We start from the raw sequence: 23774 nt of genomic DNA on the forward strand, positions 1-23774 counted from the left end.
ATTCATAGTGACCCCATAGCTGCCCCATAGCTGCCCCATAGAGACCCTATAAAGACCCCATAGGGACCCATTGAGTCCCATTGAGTCCCATTGAGTTCCATTGAGTCCCATTGAGTTCCATTGGGACCCATTGAGTTCCATTGAGATCCATTGAGTCCCATTGAGATCCACTGAATTACATTGGGATCCATTGGGACCCATAGCTGCCCCATAGCTGCCCTATAGAGACCCTATAGAGACCCCATAGGGACCCATTGAGTTCCATTGAGACCCATTGAGATCCATTGGGATCCATTGAGTCCCATTGAGTCCCATTGAGTCCCATTGAGTTCCATTGAGTCCCATTGAGTCCCATTGAGTCCCATTGAGATCCATTGAGTCCCATTGAGTCCCATTGAGTTCCATTGAGATCTATTGAGTCCCATTGGGACCCATTGAGTCCCATTGAGTTCCATTGAGTCCCATTGAGATCCATTGAATTACATTGGGATCCATAGTGACCCCATAGCTGCCCCATAGTTGCCCCATAGAGACCCCATAGAGACCCTATAGAGACCCTATAGGGACCCATTGAGTTCCATTGAGTCCCATTGAGTTCCATTGAGTTCCATTGAGATCCATTGAATTACATTGGGATCCATTGGGACCCATAGCTGCCCCATAGCTGCCCCATAGAGACCCTATAGAGACCCCATAGGGACCAATTGAGACCCATTGAGTCCCATTGAGTCCCATTGAGACCCATTGAGTCCCATTGAGACCCATAGGGACCCACTGAGTTCCATTGAGACCCATTGGGATCCATAGTGACCCCATAGCTGCCCCATAGTTGCCCCATAGAGACCCTATAAAGACCCCATAGGGACCCACTGAGATCCATTGAGTCCCATTGAGTTCAATTGAGTCCCATTGAGTCCCATTGAATTACATTGGGATCCATAGTGACCCCATAGCTGCCCCATAGCTGCCCCATAGAGACCCTATAGAGACCCCATAGGGACCCATTGAGTTCCATTGAGACCCATTGGGATCCATAGTGACCCCACAGCTGCCCCATAGAGACCCTATAGAGACCCTATAGAGACCCCATAGGGACCAATTGAGACCCATTGAGTCCCATTGAGTCCCACTGAGTTCCATTGAGATCCATTGAGATCCATTGAATTACATTGGGATCCATTGAGACCCATAGCTGCCCCATAGCTGCCCTATAGAGACCCTATAGAGACCCCATAGGGACCAATTGAGTTCCATTGAGTCCCATTGAGTCCCATTGAGTCCCATTGAGACCCATTGAGTCCCATTGAGACCCATAGGGACCCACTGAGTTCCATTGAATTACATTGGGATCCATAGTGACCCCATAGCTGCCCCATAGGGGCCCTATAGAGACTCATGGGGACCCATTGAGTTCCATTGAGACCCATTGGGACCCATAGTGACCCCATAGCTGCCCCATAGCTGCCCTATAGAGACCCTATAGAGACTCATAGGGACCCATTGAGTTCCATTGAGACCCATTGAGTTCCATTGAGTTCCATTGAGTCCCATTGAGTCCCATTGAGTTCCATTGAGTCCCATTGAGTCCCATTGAGTTCCATTGAGTTCCATTGAGTCCCATTGAGTCCCATTGAGATCCATTGAGTTCCATTGAGTCCCATTGAGTCCCATTGAGTTCCATTGAGTCCCATTGAGTCCCATTGAGTCCCATTGAGATCCATTGAGTCCCATTGAGTTCCATTGAGTCCCATTGAGATCCATTGAATTACATTGGGATCCATTGGGACCCATAGCTGCCCCATAGCTGCCCTATAGAGACCCTATAGAGACTCATAGGGACCCATTGAGTTCCATTGAATTACATTGGGATCCATAGTGACCCCATAGCTGCCCCATAGCTGCCCCATAGGGGCCCTATAGAGACTCATGGGGACCCATTGAGTTCCATTGAGACCCACTGGGATCCATTGGGACCCATAGCTGCCCCATAGCTGCCCCATAGAGACCTTATAGAGACCCCATAGGGACCCATTGAGTTCCATTGAGTCCCATTGAGTCCCATTGAGTCCCATTGAGTTCCATTGAGTCCCATTGAGTCCCATTGAGTTCCATTGAGTCCCATTGAATTACATTTGGATTCATAGTGACCCCATAGCTGCCCCATAGCTGCCCCATAGGGGGCCCATAGAGACTCATAGGGACCCATTGAGTTCCATTGAGACCCATTGGGATCCATAGTGACCCCATAGCTGCCCCATAGCTGCCCCATAGAGACCCTATAGAGACTCATAGGGACCCATTGAGTCCCATTGAGTTCCATTGAGTCCCATTGAGTCCCATTGAGTCCCATTGAGTCCCATTGAGTTCCATTGAATTACATTGGGATCCATTGGGACCCATAGCTGCCCCATAGCTGCCCTATAGAGACCCTATAGAGACTCATAGGGAGCCATTGAGTTCCATTGAGACCCATTGGGATCCATAGTGACCCCATAGCTGCCCCATAGTTGCCCCATAGAGACCCTATAGAGACCCCATAGGGACCAATTGAGTCCCATTGAGTCCCATTGAGTCCCATTGAGATCCATTGAGTCCCATTGAGTTCCATTGAGTTCCATTGAGTCCCATTGGGATCCATTGAGTCCCATTGAGTCCCATTGAATTACATTGGGATCCATTGGGACCCATAGCTGCCCCATAGCTGCCCCATAGAGACCCCATAGAGACCCTATAGAGACCCTATAGGGACCCATTGAGTTCCATTGAGTCCCATTGAGTTCCATTGAGTTCCATTGAGATCCATTGAATTACATTGGGATCCATTGGGACCCATAGCTGTCCCATAGCTGCCCTATAGAGACCCTATAGAGACCCCATAGGGACCAAATGAGTCCGTCCCATTGAGTCCCATTGAGTCCCATTGAGACCCATTGAGTCCCATTGAGACCCATTGTGATCCATAGTGACCCCATAGCTGCCCCATAGCTGCCCCATAGGGGCCCCATAGAGACTCATAGGGACCCATTGAGTTCCATTGAATTACATTGGGATCCATTGGGACCCATAGCTGCCCCATAGAGACCCTATAGAGACCCTATAGAGACCCCATAGGGACCCATTGAGTTCCATTGAGACCCATTGGGATCCATAGTGACCCCTTAGCTGCCCCATAGCTGCCCCATAGGGGCCCCATAGAGACTCATGGGGACCCATTGAGTTCCATTGAGACCCATTGGGACCCATAGTGACCCCATAGCTGCCCCATAGAGACCCTATAGAGACCCTATAGAGACCCCATAGGGACCAATTGAGACCCATTGAGTCCCATTGAGTCCCATTGAGTTCCATTGAGTCCCATTGAGTCCCATTGAATTACATTGGGATTCATAGTGACCCCATAGCTGCCCCATAGCTGCCCCATAGAGAACCTATAGAGACCCCATAGGGACCCATTGAGTCCCATTGAGTCCCATTGAGTTCCATTGAGTCCCATTGAGATCCATTGAATTACATTGGGATCCATTGGGACCCATAGCTGCCCCATAGCTGCCCTATAGAGACCCTATAGAGACCCTATAGAGACCCCATAGGGTCCCATTGAGTCCCATTGAGTCCCATTGAGTTCCATTGAGTTCCATTGAGTCCCATTGAGTCCCATTGAGTTCCATTGAGTTCCATTGAGTCCCATTGAGTTACATTGAGTTACATTGAGTCCCATTGAGTCCCATTGAGTCCCATTGAGTTCCATTGAATTACATTGGGATCCATAGTGACCCCATAGCTGCCCCATAGCTGCCCCATAGGGGCCCCATAGAGACTCATAGGGACCCATTGAGTTCCATTGAGACCCATTGGGATCCATAGTGACCCCATAGCTGCCCCATAGCTGCCCCATAGAGACCCTATAGAGACTCATAGGGACCCATTGAGTCCCATTGAGTCCCATTGAGTTCCATTGAGTCCCATTGAGTCCCATTGAGTCCCATTGAGTTCCACTGGGATCCATTGAGACCCATAGCTGCCCCATAGCTGCCCTATAGAGACCCACTGGGACCCATAGAGACCCCATAGGGAACCATAGAGACCCATAGAAGGACGTGGGGACCCATAAGGACCCATAGAGACCCATAGGGTCCCATAGAGACCCATAGAGACCCATTGGGCCCCATAGAGACCCATATCCTCCTATATAACCCTATAAATCCCCTATAAATCTTTATAGGGTTGGAGACCTTCCATAAGAGCCTCCCATATCCCCCTCTATAACCCCATATAAGCCCATATAACCCCATATAACCCCATATAACCCCATATCCCCCCATATAACCCCATATAACCCCATATAACCCCATATCCCCCCATATAACCCCATATAACCCCATATCCCCCCATATAACCCCATATAACCCCATATAACCCCATATCCCCCCATATCCCCCCATATCCCCCCATATCCCCCCATATAACCCTATATCCCCCTATATCCCCCCATATCCCCCCATATCCCCCCATATCCCCCCATATAACCCTATATCCCCCTATATCCCCCCATATCCCCCCATATCCCCCTCTATGATCCCTTATCCCCCCCATACAGCCCCATATCCCCCCATATAACCCCATAACCACCCCATATAACCCCATATCCCCCCATATAACCCCACATAACCCCATATAACCCCATATAACCCCATATAACCCTATAAATCCTTATAGGGTTGGAGACCTTCCATAAGAGCCTCCCATATCCCCCCATATCCCCCCCGTATAACCCCATAAACCCCATAAATCCCCTATAAATCCTCTATAACCCCATATCCCCCCCATATCCCCCCATATATCCCCATAACCACCCCATATCCCCCTATATCTCCCCCATATTACCCCATATCTCCCCATATAACACCATATCCCCCCATATAGCCCCATATAACCCTATATAACCCTATAGCCCCCCATATCCCCCCATATAACCCCATATCCCCCCATATAACCCCATAACCACCCCATATAACCCCATATAACCCCATATAACCCCATATAACCCTATAAATCCTTATAGGGTTGGAGACCTTCCGTAAGAGCCTCCCATATCCCCCCTTATAACCCCATATCCCCCCATATAACCCCATAACCACCCCATATAACCCCATATAACCCCATATAACCCCATATAACCCCATATAACCCCATAGAACCCCATATAACCCCATATAACCCCATAGAACCCTATAAATCCCCTATAAATCCTTATAGGATTGGAGACCTTCCATAGGAGCCTCCCATATCCCCCCATATAACCCCATATCCCCCCATATAACCCCATATAACCCCATATAACCCCATATCCCCCCATATAACCCCATATAACCCCATATTCCCCCATATTCCCCCATATCCCCCCATATAACCCCATATAACCCCATATTCCCCCATATCCCCCCATATAACCCCATATCCCCCCATATAACCCCATATAACCCTATATCCCCCTATATCTCCCCATATAACACCATATCCCCCCATATCCCCCCATATAACCCCATATCCCCCCATATAACCCGATATAACCCCATATAACCCCATCTAACCCTATAAATCCCCTATAAATCCTTATAGGGTTGGAGACCTTCCATAAGAGCCTCCCATATCCCCCCATATAACCCCATATCCCCCCATATAACCCCATATCCCCCATATAACCCCATATAACCCCATATCCCCCCATATAACCCCATATCCCCCCCGTATCCCTCCATAGAACCCCATAACCAACCCATATAACCCCATAACCACCCCATATCCCCCCATATAACCCCATATAACCCCATATAACCCCATATCCCCCCATATAACCCCATAACCACCCCATATCCCCCTATATAACCCATATCCCCCCATATAACCCCATAACCACCCCATATCCCCCCATATCCCCCCATATAACCCCATATAACCCCATATCCCCCCGTATAACCCCATATAACCCCATATAACCCCATATAGCCCTATATAACCCCATATAACCCCATATAACCCTATAAATCCTTATAGGGTTGGAGACCTTCCATAAGAGCCTCCCATATCCCCCCATATAACCCCATAGAACCCCATATCCCCCCATATAACCCCATATAACCCCATAACCACCCCACATAACCCCATATCCCCCCATATAACCCCATAGAACCCCATATCCCCCCATATAACCCCATATAACCCCATAACCACCCCACATAACCCCATATAACCCCATATAGCCCTATATAACCCCATATAACCCCATATAACCCTATAAATCCTTATAGGGTTGGAGACCTTCCATAAGAGCCTGCCCAGGGCCGAGGCTGGTGACAACGTTGGGGCTCTGCTGAGGGGGCTTCGAAGGGAGGACGTGAGGAGGGGGATGGTTATGGGGCAACCCGGGGCCCTACGGGATCACCGCAAGGTCCAGGCACAGGTAATGGGGTTTATAGGGTCTAGAGGGTCATATAGGGTCATATGGGGTCTTATAGGGGGGTTATGGGGTCGTATGGGTGGGATATGGGGTCATATAAGGGGGATATGGGGGTTATGGGGGGATATGGGGGGCTATGGGGTCATAAGGGGGGGTTATGGGGTCATATAGGGGGGATATGGGGTCATAAGGGGGGGATATGGGGTTGTATGGGTGGGATATGGGGGGCTATGGTGGGATATGGGGGGGCTATGGGGGGCTATGGGGTCATAAGAAGGGGATATGGGGTCATAAGGGGGGGATATGGGGTCTTATAGGGTCATATGGGGTCATATGGGGGGTATATGGGGTATTATATGGTCATATGGGGTCTTACAGGGTCATATGGGGTCATATGGGGGGTATATGGGGTATTATAGGGTCATATGGGGTCTTATAGGGCCATAAGAAGGGGATATGGGGTCATAAGAAGGGGCATATGGGGGGTTATGGGGGGATATGGAGGGCTATGGGGTCATAAGGGGGGGTTATGGGGTCTTATAGGGTCTTATAGGGTCATATGGGGTCTTATAGGGGGGTTATGGGGTCGTATGGGTGGGATATGGGGGGCTATGGGGGGCTATGGGGTCATAAGGGTGGGATATGGGGTTATAAGGGGGGTACAGGGGGGTTATGGGGTCTTATAGGGTCATATGGGGTCTTATAGGGGGGTTATGGGGTCCTAAAGGGGGGATATGGGGGGTTATGGGGGGATTTGGTGGAGATATGGGAGGCTATGGGGGGCAATGGGGTCATAAGGGGGGGATATGGGGTCTTATAGGGTCATATGGGGTGGATATGGGGGCATATGGGGTTATGGGGATGGTTATGGGGCAACCCGGGGCCCTACGGGATCACCGCAAGGTCCAGGCACAGGTAATGGGGTTTATAGAGTCTATAGGGTCTTATAGGGTCATATGGGGTCTTATAGGGGGGTTATGGGGTCATATAAGGGGGATATGGGGTCATATGGGGGGATATGGGGTCATATGGGTGGGATATGGGGGGGCTATGGGGTCATAAGAAGGGGATATGGGGTTATAAGGGGGGGATATGGGGTCTTATAGGGTCTTATAGGGTCACATGGGGTCTTACAGGGGGGTTATGGGGTTGTATGGGGGGGATATGGGGGGCTATGGGGGGCTATGGGGTCATAAGAAGGGGATATGGGGTTATGAGGGGGGGGATATGGGGTCTTATGGGGTCTTATAGGGTCATATGGGGTCTTATAGGGGGGTTATGTGGTCCTAAAGGGGGGATATGGGGGGGTATGGGGGGCTATGGGGTTATGGGGATGGTTATGGGGCAACCCGGGGCCCTACGGGATCACCGCAAGGTCCAGGCACAGGTAATGGGGTTTATAGGGTCGTAAGGGGGGGATATGGGGTCATATGGGGTCTTATAGGGGGGTTATGGTGTCCTAAAGGGGGGATATGGGGTCATATGGGGTCTTATAGGGGGGTTATGGTGTCCTAAAGGGGGGATATGGGGTCATATGGGTGGGATATGGGGGGGTTATGGGGTGATATGCTGGAGATGTGGGGGATTATGGGGGGCTATGGGGTCATAAGTGGGGGTTATGGGGTCATAAGTGGGGTTTGTAGGGTCTTATAGGGTCTATATGGGCTCTTATGGGGTGGATATGGGGGGGTATATAGGGTCATATGGGGTCTTACAGGGTCATATGGGGGGGATATGGGGTCATAAGGGGGGAATATAGGGGGATATGGGTAGGTATGGGGTCTTATAGGGTCATATGGGGTCTTATAGGGTCATAAGAAGGGGATATGGGGTCATGAGGGGGGAATATGGGGTCTTATAGGGTCATATAGGGGGGATATGGGGTCATAAGGAGGGGATATGGGGTCTTATAGGGTCATATGGGGGGGTATAGGGGGCTATGGGGTCTTATGGGGTCTTATAGGGCCATATGGGGGGGATATGGGGTCATATAGGGGGGATATGGAGTTGTATGGGTGGGATATGGGGGGCTATGGGGTCATATGGGGTCTTATAGGGTCATAATGGGGGGATATAGGGGGGTCCCAATGGTTCCCAATGGGGTCCCTATGGGTTCCCAATGTCATCCCCTATATCCCCTATATGTTCCCCTATAGGTTTACGTGCTGAGCGCTCAGGGGTCTCTATGTGTCCCTATGGGGTCCCTATGGGGTCCCTATGGGTCCCAATGTGTCCCTATGTGGTCCCTGTGGGTCCCAATGTGTCCCTAAGGGGTCCCTATGGGGTCTCTATGGGTCCCTATGTCTCTCTATGTGTCCCTATGGGGTCCCTATGGGGTCTCTATGGGTCCCTATGTCTCTCTATGTGTCCCTATGGGTCCCAGTGTGTCCCTATGGGGTCCCTATGGGGTTCCTATGGGGTCTCTGTGTGTCCCTATGGGTCCCAATGTGTCCCTATGTTTCCCAATGTGTCCCTATGGGGTCCCTATGGGGTCCCTATGGGTCCCAATGTGTCCCTATGTGGTCCCTGTGGGTCCCAATGTGTCCCTATGGGGTCCCTATGGGGTCCCTATGGGTCCCAATGTGTCCCATTGGTTCCCTATGGGGTCCCTATGGGGTCCCTATGGGGTCTCTATGGGTTCCCTATGGCTCTCTGTGTGTCCCTATGGGGTCCCTATGTGTCTCTATGGGGTCTGTGTGGGTCTTTATGGGGTGATGGGTTCTCTATGGGGTCCCTATGGCTCTCTATGTGTCCCTATGGGGTCTTTGTGTGTCCCATTGGTTCCCTATGGGGTCTCTATGGGGTCCCTATGGGTTCCAATGGGTTCCTATGGGGTCCCTATGGGGTCTCTATGGGGTTATGGGTTCTCTATGGGGTCTCTATGGGGTCCCAATGTGCCCCTATGTGTCCCTATGGGTCTCTATGTGTCCCTATGGGTTCCCAATGGGGTCCCTATGGGTTCCCAATGTCATCCCCTATATCCCCTATATGTTCCCCCATAGGTTTACGTGCTGAGCGCTCAGGGGTCCCTATGGGGTCCCTATGGGGTCCCTATGTCTCTCTATGTGTCGCTATGGGGTCTTTGTGGCTCTCTATGTGTCCCTATGGGGTCCCTATGGGGTCTCTATGGGTCCCTATGTCTCTCTATGTGTCCCTATGGGTCCCAGTGTGTCCCTATGGGGTCCCTATGACTCCCTATGTGTCCCTATGGGGTCTCTATGTGTCCCTATGTCTCTCTATGTGTCCCTATTGTTCCCAATGGCGTCCCCTATATCCCCTATATGTTCTGCTATAGGTTTACGTGCTGAGCGCTCAGGGGTCCCTATGGGGTCCCAATGGTTCCCTATGGGGTCCCTATGGGGTCCCTATGGGTCCCAATGTGTCCCTATGTGGTCCCTGTGGGTCCCAATGTGTCCCTATGGGGTCCCTATGGGGTCTCTATGGGTCCCTATGGTTCTCTATGTGTCCCTATGGGTCCCAATGTGTCCCATTGGTTCCCTATATCTCCCTATGGGGTCCCTATGGGGTCCCTGTGGGTCCCAATGTGCCCCTATGGGGTCCCTATGGGGTCTCTATGGGGTGATGGCTCTCTATGTGTCTCTATGGCTCTCTATGTGTCCCTATGGGGTCCCAATGGTTCTCTATGGGGTCCCAGTGTGTCTCTATGGGTTCCCAATGGGGTCCCTATGGGTTCCCAATGTCATCCCCTATATCCCCTATATGTTCCCCTATATGTTCTGCTATAGGTTTACGTGCTGAGCGCTCAGGGGTCCCTATGGGGTCCCTATGGGGTCTCTATGGGTCCCTATGTGTCTCTATGTGTCCCTATGGGTTCCCAATGGGGTCCCTATGGGTTCCCAATGTCATCCCCTATATCCCCTATATGTTCCCCTATATCCCCTATAGGTTTACGTGCTGAGCGCTCAGGAGGGCGGGCGCCACAAACCCTTCGTGTCCAACTTCAGCCCCGTCGTCTTCTCCTACACGTGGGACATCGCAGCCAGGGTCATCCTGCCCCCCGGAAAGGTACAGAAACCCTATAGAAACCATATAGAAACCCTATAGATACCCTATAGATACCATATAGAAACCCTATAGAAACCCTATAGATAAATCCCATATAATGGCCCTATAATGGCCCTAGAGGGGTCATCCTGCCCCCCGGCAAGGTACCATATAGAAACCCTATAGATACCCTATAGATCCCATATAGATCCCCTATAATGGCCCTATAGATACTGACCCTATAACGGCCCTATAATGGCCCTATAATGGCCCTATAGATACTGAACCTATAATGGCCCTATAGATACTGAACCTATAATGGCCCTATAACAGCCCTATAGATACTGACCCTATAATGGCCCTATAATGGCCCTATAGCTACTGACCCTATAATGACCCTATAATGGCCCTATAATGGCCCTATAGATACTGACCCTATAACGACCCTATAATGGCCCTATAGATACTGGCCCTATAACGACCCTATAATGGCCCTATAGATACTGACCCTATAACGACCCTATAATGGCCCTATAGATACTGGCCCTATAACGACCCTATAATGGCCCTATAGATACTGACCCTATAACGACCCTATAATGGCCCTATAGATACTGACCCTATAACGACCCTATAATGGCCCTATAGATACTGGCCCTATAACGACCCTATAATGGCCCTATAGATACTGACCCTATAACGACCCTATAATGGCCCTATAGATACTGACCCTATAACGACCCTATAATGGCCCTATAACAACCCTATAGATACTGACCCTATAACGACCCTATAACAGCCCTATAATGGCCCTATAGATACTGACCCTATAATGGCCCTATAATGGCCCTATAAGAGCCCTATAGATACAGATCCTATAATGGCCCTATAGATACTGGCCCTATAACGACCCTATAATGGCCCTATAATGGCCCTATAGATACTGACCCTATAACGGCCCTATAATGGCCCTATAACAGCCCTATAGATACAGATCCTATAATGGCCCTATAGATACTGACCCTATAATGACCCTATAACGGCCCTATAATGGCCCTATAATGGCCCTAGAGGGGTCATCCTGCCCCCCGGAAAGGTACCCTATAGAAACCCTATAGATACCCTATAGATACCCTATAGATACCCTATAGAAACCCTATAGAAACACTATAGAAACCCTATAGAAACCATATAGAAACCCTATAGATACCCTATAGATACCCTATAGAAACCCTATAGAAACCCTATAGAAACCATATAGAAACCCTATAGAAACCATATAGAAACCCTATAGAAACCATATAGAAACCCTATAGAAACCCTATAGAAACCCTATAGAAACCATATAGAAACCCTATAGAAACCATATAGAAACCCTATAGAAACCCTATAGAAACCATATAGAAACCCTATAGAAACCCTATAGAAACCCTATAGATAAATCCCATATAGATAAATCCCATATAGATAAATCCCATAGAGATCCCCTATAATGGCCCTATAGATACTGACCCTATAACAGCCCTATAATGGCCCTATAAGAGCCCTATAGATACAGATCCTATAATGGCTCTATAGATACTGACCCTATAATGGCCATATAACAGCCCTATAATGGCCCTATAGATACTGACCCTATAACGGCCCTATAATGGCCCTATAATGGCCCTAGAGGGGTCATCCTGCCCCCCGGAAAGGTACAGAAACCCTATAGAAATCCTATAGAAACCCTATAGAAACCCTATAGATACCATATAGAAACCCTATAGAAACCCTATAGATACCCTATAGAAACCCTATAGAAACCATATAGAAACCCTATAGAAACCCTATAGAAACCCTATAGAAACCCTATGGAAACCCTATAGAAACCCTATAGAAACCCTATAGATACCCTATAGAAACCCTATAGAAACCCTATAGAAACCCTATGGAAACCCTATAGAAACCCTATAGAAACCCTATAGATACCCTATAGAAACCCTATAGAAACCCTATAGAAACCCTATGGAAACCCTATAGAAACCCTATAGATACCCTATAGAAACCCTATAGATACCCTATAGATACCCTATAGAAACCCTATAGATAAATCCCATAGAGATAAATCCCATATAATGGCCCTATAATGGCCCTAGAGGGGTCATCCTGCCCCCCGGGAAGGTACCCTATAGAAACCCTATAGAAACCCTATAGAAACCCTATAGATACCCTATAGAAACCCTATAGAAACCCCATGGAAACCCTATAGATACCCTATAGAAACCCTATAACCCTATAGAAACCCGATAGAAACCCTATAGAAACCCTATAACCCCATAGGAACCCTATAGAAACCCTATAACCCCATAGGAAACCTATAGAAACCCTATAGAAACCCTATGGAAACCCTATAGAAACCCTATAGAAACCCTATAGAAACCCTATAGAAACCCTATGGAAACCCTATAGATACCCTATAGAAACCCTATAGAAACCCTATAGAAACCCTATAGATACCCTATGGAAACCCTATAGAAACACTATAGAAACCCTATAGAAACCCTATAGAAACCATATAGATACCCTATAGAAACCCTATAGAAACCCTATAGAAACCCTATAGAAACCCTATAGATACCCTATAGAAACCCTATAGAAACCCTATAGATACCCTATAGAAACTCTATAGATAAATCCCATAGAGATCCCATATAGATCCCCTCCATATCCGCCCTATATAACCCCATATCCCCCCATAACCACCCCATATCCCCCCATAACCTGTCTATATGGCCCTATATCCCCTATATAACCCCATATCCCCCCTATATAACCCCATATAACCCCATATAATCCCATATAACCCCATATAACCCCATATAACCCCATACAACCCCATACAACCCCATACAACCCCATATAACCCCATATAACCCCATATAACCCCATATAACCCCATATAATCCCATATAACCCCATATCTCCCCATATAACCCCATATAATCCCATATAACCCCATATAATCCCATATAACCCCATATAACCCCATATCTCCCCCATATCCCGCCTATATGACCCTATATCCCCCATAGTGCCCCATATCCCCCCATAACCGGCCTATATAACCCCATATCTCCCCATAACCTGCCTATATGACCCTATATCCCCTATCTAACCCCATATAACCTCATAACCACCCCATATCCCCCCCATATAGCCCCATATCCCCCCATAACCACCCCATATCCCCCTTATATAGCCTCGTATCCCCCCATAACCACCCCATATCCCCCCATAACCACCCCATATCCCCCCATATAACCCCATATCCCCCCATAACCTGCCTATATGACCCCATATAACCCCATATAACCCCATATAACCCCATATAACCCCATATAACCCCATATATCCCCTATAGGATCTGGTGATGCCGGGTGAGGACACGTCCCTGGAGCTGCTGCTCCGTCAGCCCATAGTGCCCCATATCCCCCCATATAACCCCATAACCACCCTATATCCCCTATATGACCCCATATAACCCCATATCCCCACATATAACCCCATAACCACCCCATATAACCCCATATCCCCCCTATTTGCCCCCATATCCCCTATATAACCCCATATAACCCCATATCCCCCCATAACCTGCCTATATGACCCCATATATCCCATATAACCTCATATCCCCCTATATCCCCTATATCCCCCCATATAACCCCATATCCCCCTATAACCACCCCATATCCCCCTATATCCCCCCATATAACCCCATATCCCCCTATATAACCCCATATATAACCCCATATCCCCCCATAACCTGCCTATATGACCCTATATGACCCCATATAACCCCATATCCCCCCATATCCACCCCATATTCCCCTTATATAGCCTTGTATCTCCCCATATCCCCCCATAACCTGCCCGTATCCCCCCATATCCCCTCCATATCTCCCCATAACCTTCCTGTATGGCCCCATATAACCCCATATCCCCCTATATAACCCCATACAACCCCATATATCCCCTATAGGATCTGGTGATGCCGGGTGAGGACACGTCCCTGGAGCTGCTGCTCCGTCAGCCCATAGTGCCCCATATCCCCCCATATAACCCCATAACCACCCCATAGCCCCTATATGACCCCATATAACCCCATATCCCCCCATATAACCCCATATCCCCCTATATAACCCCATATCCCCCCATATAACCCCATATACCCCCATATAACCCCATATAACCCCATATAACCCCATATAACCCCATATAACCCCATATAACCCCATATCCCCCCATATAACCCCATATAACCCCATATAACCCCATATAACCCCATATCCCCCCATATCCCCCCATATAACCCCATATAACCCCATATAACCCCATATAACCCCATATAACCCCATATAACCCCATATCCCCCCATATAACCCCATATCCCCCCATATAACCCCATATCCCCCCATAACCACCCCATAGCCCCCTATATGGCCCTATATAACCCCATGTCCCCCCATATAATCCCGTATCCCCCCATATAACCCCATATCTCCCCATAACCTGCCTATATGACCCTATATCCCCTATCTAACCCCATATAACCTCATAACCACCCCATATCCCCCCCATATAGCCCCATATCCCCCCATAACCACCCCATATCCCCCCATATAACCCCATATCCCCCCATAACCTGCCTATATGACCCTATATGACCCCATATAACCCCATATAACCCCATATAACCCCATATCCCCCCATATAACCCCATATAACCCCATATTCCCCCATATTCCCCCATATTCCCCCATATCCCCCCATATCCCCCCATATAACCCCATATAACCCCATATCCCCCCATATAACCCCATATAACCCCATATAACCCCATATCCCCCCATATAACCCCATATTCCCCCATATTCCCCCATATCCCCCCATATCCCCCCATATAACCCCATATACCCCATATACCCCCATATACCCCCATATAACCCCATATAACCCCATATAACCCCATATAACCCCATATCTCCCCATATACCCCCATATACCCCCATATAACCCCATATAACCCCATATACCCCATATAACCCCATATAACCCCATATCCCCCCATATAACCCCATATAACCCCATATAACCCCATATCCCCCCATAGAACCCCATAGAACTCCATATAACCCCATATAACCCCATATACCCCATATAACCCCATATAACCCCATATCCCCCCATATCCCCCCATATAACCCCATATAACCCCATATAACCCCATATAACCCCATATCCCCCCATATAACCCCATATAACCCCATATATCCCCTATAGGATCTGGTGATGCCGGGTGAGGACACGTCCCTGGAGCTGCTGCTCCGTCAGCCCATAGTGCCCCATATCCCCCCATATAACCCCATAACCACCCTATATCCCCTATATGACCCCATATAACCCCATATCCCCCCATATAACCCCATATAACCCCATATAACCCCATATAACCCCATATCTCCCCATATACCCCCATATACCCCCATATAACCCCATATAACCCCATATACCCCATATAACCCCATATAACCCCATATCCCCCCATATAACCCCATATAACCCCATATAACCCCATATCCCCCCATAGAACCCCATAGAACTCCATATAACCCCATATAACCCCATATACCCCATATAACCCCATATAACCCCATATCCCCCCATATCCCCCCATATAACCCCATATAACCCCATATAACCCCATATAACCCCATATCCCCCCATATAACCCCATATAACCCCATATATCCCCTATAGGATCTGGTGATGCCGGGTGAGGACACGTCCCTGGAGCTGCTGCTCCGTCAGCCCATAGTGCCCCATATCCCCCCATATAACCCCATATAACCCCATAACCACCCTATATCCCCCATATAACCCCATATAACCCCATATCCCCCCATATAACCCCATATAACCCCATATAACCCCATATATCCCCTATAGGATCTGGTGATGCCGGGTGAGGACACGTCCCTGGAGCTGCTGCTCCGTCAGCCCATAGTGCCCCATATCCCCCCATAACCTGCCTATATAACCCCATAACCACCCCATATCCCCCTATAACCACCCCATAACCACCCTATAACCCCATATAACCCCATATATCCCCTATAGGATCTGTTGATGCCGGGTGAGGACACGTCCCTGGAGCTGCTGCTCTGTCAGCCCATAGTGCCCCATATCCCCCCATATAACCCCATATAACCCCATAACCACCCTATATCCCCCTATAACCACCCTATATCCCCTATGTGGTCCTATATGACCCTATACAACCCCATATATCCCCTATAGGATCTGGTGATGCCGGGTGAGGACACGTCCCTGGAGCTGCTGCTCCGTCAGCCCATAGTGCCCCATATCCCCCCATATAACCCCATATCCCCCCATAACCTGCCTATATGACCCTATATCCCCCCATATAACCCCATATCCCCCCATATAACCCCATATAACCCCATATCCCCCCATATAACCCCATATAACCCCACATAACCCCATATATCCCCTATAGGATCTGGTGATGCCGGGTGAGGACACGTCCCTGGAGCTGCTGCTCCATCAGCCCATAGTGCCCCATATCCCCCCATATACCCCCATATAACCCCATATAACCCCATATCCCCCCATATAACCCCATATAACCCCATATCCCCCCATATAACCCCATATCCCCCCATATAACCCCATAATCACCCCATATAACCCCATATCCCCCCATATAACCCCATATCCCCTCATATAACCCCATATCCCCCCATATAACCCCATATCACCCCATATAACCCCATATAACCCCATATAACCCCATATCCCCCCATATCCCACCTATATGACCCTATATCCCCCATAGTGCCCCATATCCCCCCATAACCGGCCTATATAACCCCATATCCCCCCATAACCTGCCTATACGACCCTATAGCCCCCCATATAACCCCTTATCCCCCCTGTATAACCCCATATAACCCCATATAACCCCATATATCCCCTATAGGATCTGGTGATGCCGGGTGAGGACACGTCCCTGGAGCTGCTGCTCCGTCAGCCCATAGTGCCCCATATCCCCCCATAACCTGCCTATATAACCCCATAACCACCCTATATCCCCCCATATAACCCCATATAACCCCATATAACCCCATATAACCCCATATATCCCCTATAGGATCTGGTGATGCCGGGTGAGGACACGTCCCTGGAGCTGCTGCTCCGTCAGCCCATGGTGGTGGAGGAGGGGCAACGTTTCACCCTCCGCGACGGATCCCGAACCATCGGCACCGGCGTCGTCACCGCCATCCTGACCCCCAGCGCCGACGAGGAGGAGGCCGCGTGGGGATGAAGGCCCCGAATCGCGATACAGGGGGCTCGTGTCGCGATATAGGGGGCTCATGTTGTGATATAGGGGGCTCATGTCGCGATATAGGGGGGAGGGAGGGGGGTTATGGGGTGGAGAAGGGCTCGGTACCAAGGGTTGCGGTATAAAGGACTGTATATCGTGATAGAGGGGCTCATATCATGATAGAGGGGCTCATGTCGCGATATAAGGGGGAGGTTATGGGGTGGAGAGGGGCTCAATACCGAGGGTTGTGATATAAAGGACTGTATGTCGTGATAGAGGGGCTCATGTCGTGATAGAGGGGGCTCGTGTCGCGATATAGGGGGCTCATGTCGGGATATAGGCCTCATATTGTGATATAGGGGGCTCATGTCGCGATAGAGAAGCCCCGTCGCGATATAGGGGGGAGGTTATGGGGTGGAGAGGGGCTCGGTACCGAGGGTCGTGGTATAAAGGACTGTATATCGTGATAGAGGGGCTCATGTCGTGATATAGGGGGCTCGTGTCGCGATATGGGGGGCTCATGTCGTGATATAGGGGGCTCATCACAATATAGGCCTCATATCGTGATATAGGGGGCTCATGTCGTGATATAGGGGGGAGGTTATGGGGTGCAGAGGGGCTCGGTACCGAGGGTCGTGGTATAAAGGACTGTATGTCGTGATAGAGGGGCTCATGTCGCGATATAGGGGGCTCATGTCGCGATATAGGGGGCTCATGTCGTGATATAGGGGGCTCATGTCGCGATATAGGGGGCTCATGTCGTGATATAGGGGGCTCATGTCGTGATATAGGGGGCTCATGTCGCGATATAGGGGGCTCATGTCACGATATAGGCCTCATATTGTGATATAGGGGGCTCATGTCATGATATAGGGGGCTCATATCGCGATAGAGAAGCCCCGTCGCGATATAGGGGGGAGGTTATGGGGTGAAGAGGGGCTCGGTACCGAGGGTCGTGGTATAAAGGACTGTATATCGTGATAGAGGGGCTCATGTCATGATATAGGGGGCTCGTGTCGCGATATAGGGGGCTCATATCGCGATATAAGGGGGAGGTTATGGGGTGGAGAGGGGCTCAGTACCGAGGGTCGTGATATAAAGGACTGTATATCGTGATAGAGGGGCTCATGTCGTGATAGAGGGGGCTCGTGTCGCGATATAGGGGGCTCATGTCGCGATATAGGGGGCTCATGTCATGATATAGGGGGCTCATATCGTGATATAGGGGGCTCATGTCACGATATAGGCCTCCTATTGTGATATAGGGGGCTCATGTCGCGCTATAGGGGGCTCATATCGCGATAGAGAAGCCCCGTCGCGATATAGGGGGGTGGTTATGGGGTGCAGAGGGGCTCAGTACCGAGGGTCGTGGTATAAAGGACTGTATGTCACGATAGAGGGGCTCATGTCGTGATATAGGGGGCTCGTGTCGCGATAGAGGGGGCTCATGTCGCGATATAGGGGGCTCATGTCACGATATAGGGGGGAGGGTAGGGGGTTATGGGGTGGAGAAGGGCTCGGTACCGAGGGTCGCGATATAGGGGGCTCATGTCGCGATATAGGGGGCTCATGTCGTGATATAGGGGGCTCATCACAATATAGGCCTCATATCGTGATATAGGGGGCTCATGTCGTGATATAGGGGGCTCATGTCGCGATATAGGGGGCTCATGTCACGATATAGGGGGGAGGGTAGGGGGTTATGGGGTGGAGAAGGGCTCGGTACCGAGGGTCGTGATATAAAGGACTGTATGTCGTGATAGAGGGGGCTCATGTCGCGATATAGGGGGCTCATGTCGTGATATGGGGGGCTCATGTCGCGATATAGGGGGCTCATATCGCGATATAGGGGCTCATGTCGCGATATAGGGGGGAGGTTATGGGGTGAAGAGGGGCTCGGTACCGAGGGTCGTGATATAAAGGACTGTATATCGTGATAGAGGGGCTCATGTTGTGATATAGGGGGCTCGTGTCGCGATATAGGGGGCTCATGTCGGGATATAGGCCTCATATCGTGATATAGGGGGCTCATGTCGCGATATAGGGGGCTCGTGTCGCGATATAGGGGGCTCATGTCGCAATATAGGCCTCATATTGTGATATAGGGGGGCTCATGTCGCGATATAGGGGGGAGGGTAGGGGGTTATGGGGTGGAGAAGGGCTTGGTACCGAGGGTCGCGATATAGGGGGCTCATATCGCGATATAGGGGGCTCGTGTTGCGATACAGGGGGCTCATGTCGCGATATAGGGGGCTCATGTCGCGATATAGGGGGGAGGGTAGGGGGTGGAGAGGGGCTCGGTACCGAGGGTCGTGGTATAAAGGACTGTATGTCGCGATATATGGGGCTCATGTCGTGATATAGGGGGCTCATGTCGCGATATAGGGGGCTCATGTCGTGATATAGGGGGCTCATGTCGCGATATAGGGGGGAGGGTAGGGGGTTATGGGGTGGAGAAGGGCTCGGTACCGAGGGTCGTGGTATAAAGGACTGTATGTCGCGATATATGGGGCTCATGTCGTGATATAGGGGGCTCATGTCGTGATATAGGGGGCTCATGTCGCGATATAGGGGGCTCATGTCGCGATATAGGGGGGAGGGTAGGGGGTTATGGGGTGGAGAAGGGCTCGGTACCGAGGGTCGCGATATAGGGGGCTCATGTCGCGATATAGGGGGCTCATGTCGCGATATAGGGGGCTCATGTCGTGATATAGGGGGCTCATGTCGCGATATAGGGGGCTCATGTCGTGATATAGGGGGCTCATCACAATATAGGCCTCATATCGTGATATAGGGGGCTCATGTCGTGATATAGGGGGCTCATGTCGCGACATAGGGGGCTCATGTTGTGATATAGGGGGCTCATGTCGCGACATAGGGGGCTCATGTCGCGATATAAGGGGAAGGGAGGGGGGATATGGGGTGGAGAGGGGCTCGGTACCGAGGGTCGTGATATAAAGGACTGTATATCGTGATAGAGGGGCTTCATGTCGTGATATAGGGGGCTCATGTCGCGATATAGGGGGCTCATGTCGCGATATAGGGGGCTCATGTCGTGATATAGGGGGCTCATGTCATGATATAGGGGGCTCATGTCGCGATAGAGAAGCCCCGTCGCGATATAGGGGGGAGGTTATGGGGTGGAGAGGGGCTCGGTACCGTGGGTCGTGGTATAAAGGACTGTATATCGTGATATAGGGGGCTCATGTCGTGATATAGGGGGCTCATGTCGCAATATAGGCCTCATATTGTGATATAGGGGGCTCATGTCGGGATATAGGCCTCATATTGTGATATAGGGGGCTCATGTCGCGATATAGGGGGCTCATGTCACGATATAGGGGGGAGGGTAGGGGGTTATGGGGTGGAGAAGGGCTCGGTACCGAGGGTCGTGGTATAAAGGACTGTATGTCACGATAGAGGGGCTCATGTCGTGATATAGGGGGCTTGTGTCGCGATATAGGGGGCTCATGTCGCGATATAGGCCTCATATTGTGATATAGGGGGCTCATGTCGCGATATAGGGGGCTCGTGTCGCGATATAGAGGGCTCATGTCGGAATATAGGCCTCATACCCTGATATAGGGGGCTCATGTCGCGATATAGGGGGCTCATATCGTGATATAGGGGGCTCATGTCGCGATATAGGGGGCTCATATCGCGATATAGGGGGCTCATGTGATATAGGGGGCTCATGTCGTGATATAGGGGGCTTATATCGTGATATAGGGGGCTCATGTCACGATAGAGGGGGCTCATGTCGCGATATAGGGGCTCATGTCGCGATATAGGGGGCTCGTGTCGCGATATAGGGGGCTCATGTCGTGATATAGGGGATGGGAGGGGGGATATGGGGTGGAGAGGGGCTCGGTACCGAGGGTCGTGATATAAAGGACTGTATATCGCGATAGGGTTGATGTATATCGCGATATGGGCGTTGTATGTCGCGATAGTGGCACCAATATCGCGATAGTGGCCCCAAATATCGCGATACGGGCATCGAATGTCGCGATAGTGGCCCCAAATATTGCAATAGTGGCCACAAATATCGTGATAGTGGCCCCAAATATTGCGATAGTGGCCCCAAATATCATGATACGGGCACCGAATGTCGCGATAGTGGCCCCAAATATCGTGATAGTGGCCCCGAATATCGCGATAGTGGCCCCAAATATCGTGATATGGGCATTGTATGTCATGATAGTGGCACCAATATCGCGATAGTGGCCCCAAATATCGCGATAGTGGCCCCAATGTCGCGATAGTGGCCCCGAATATCGTGATATGAGCATTGTATGTCGTGATATGGGCATTGTATGTCGCGATAGTGGCCCCAAATATCGCGATAGTGGCCCCAATATCGCGATAGTGGCCCCAAATATCGCGATAGTGGCCCCAAATATCGTGATATGAGCATTGTATGTCGTGATATGGGCATTGTATGTCGCGATAGTGGCCCCAAATATCGCGATAGTGGCCCCAATATCGCGATAGTGGCCCCAATGTCGCGATAGTGGCCCCGAATATCGTGATATGAGCATTGTATGTCGTGATATGGGCATTGTATGTCGCGATAGTGGCCCCAAATATCGCGATAGTGGCCCCAATATCGCGATAGTGGCCCCGAATATTGCGATAGTGGCCCCAAATATCACAATAGTGGCACCAATATCACGATAGTGGCCCCAAATATCACGATAGTGGCCCCAAATATCGTGATATGGGCATTGTATGTCGTGATAGTGGCACCAATATCGCGATAGTGGCCCCAAATATCGCGATAGTGGCCCCAAATATCACAATAGTGGCCCCAAATATCGCGATGCGGGCTCTGTATGTCGTGATATGGGCCCAAATATCGTGATATGGGCATTGTATGTCGTGATATGGGCATTGTATGTCGCGATAGTGGCACCAATATCGCGATAGTGGCCCCGAATATCGCGATAGTGGCCCCAATATCGCGATAGTGGCCCCAAATATCACAATAGTGGCCCCAAATATCGCGATAGTGGCCCCAAATATCGCGATGTGGGCTCTGTATGTCATGATATGGGCCCAAATATCGTGATATGGGCATTGTATGTTGCGATAGTGGCACCAATATCACGATAGTGGCCCCAAATATCGTGATACGGGCCCAAAATGTCGTGATACGGGCCCAAATATCACGATAGTGGCCCCGAATATCGCGATAGTGGCCCGAAATATCGTGATACGGGCACTGAATGTCGCGATAGTGGCCCCAAATATCGCGATAGTGGCCCCAAATATCGTGATACGGGCATCGAATGTCGCGATAGTGGCCCCGAATATCGTGATAGTGGCCCCAAATATCACAATAGTGGCCCCGAATATCGCGATAGTGGCACCAATATCGCGATAGTGGCCCCAAATATCGCGATAGTGGCCCCAATGTCGCGATAGTGGCCCCAAATATCGCGATAGTGGCCCCAATGTCGCGATAGTGGCCCCAAATATCGCGATAGTGGCACCAATATCGCGATAGTGGCCCCAATATCGCGATAGTGGCCCCAATGTCGCGATAGTGGCCCCAAATATCGCGATAGTGGCCCCAAATATCACGATAGTGGCCCCAATGTCGCGATAGTGGCCCCAAATATCGCGATAGTGGCCCCAATGTCGCGATAGTGGCCCCAAATATCGCGATAGTGGCCCCAATGTCGCGATAGTGGCCCCAAATATCGCGATAGTGGCACCAATATCGCGATAGTGGCCCCAATATCGCGATAGTGGCCCCAATGTCGCGATAGTGGCCCCAAATATCGCGATAGTGGCCCCAAATATCACGATAGTGGCCCCAATGTCGCGATAGTGGCCCCAAATATCGCGATAGTGGCCCCAAATATCACGATATGGCACCAATATCGCGATAGAGCCCCAAATATCACAATAGTGGCCCTA

The 23774-nt window shown here is 50.2% G+C and overlaps 1 protein-coding gene across 2 annotated transcripts in view; it reads left to right on the top strand.

Moving 5' to 3' along the window:
- The window catches only part of LOC146751955 (elongation factor Tu, mitochondrial-like), a 50093-nt gene extending 31777 nt beyond the window's left edge, over positions 1-18316 (top strand). For both annotated transcript variants that reach the window (XM_085533358.1, XM_085533359.1), the window contains 3 exons: positions 6309-6460; positions 10364-10483; positions 17676-18316. In XM_085533358.1, the coding sequence (XP_085389484.1) occupies positions 6309-6460; positions 10364-10483; positions 17676-17849 (446 nt within the window). In that variant the 3' untranslated portion in view covers positions 17850-18316. The remainder of the gene's footprint in view (positions 1-6308; positions 6461-10363; positions 10484-17675) is intronic.
- Positions 18317-23774: the final 5458 nt, after the last annotated feature.

The sequence above is a fragment of the Coturnix japonica genome, unplaced genomic scaffold (genome assembly GCF_054131305.1).
Source record: "Coturnix japonica strain WE unplaced genomic scaffold, WE-NBRP24 Scf058, whole genome shotgun sequence".
NCBI classification, from domain to species: Eukaryota; Metazoa; Chordata; class Aves; order Galliformes; family Phasianidae; genus Coturnix; species Coturnix japonica.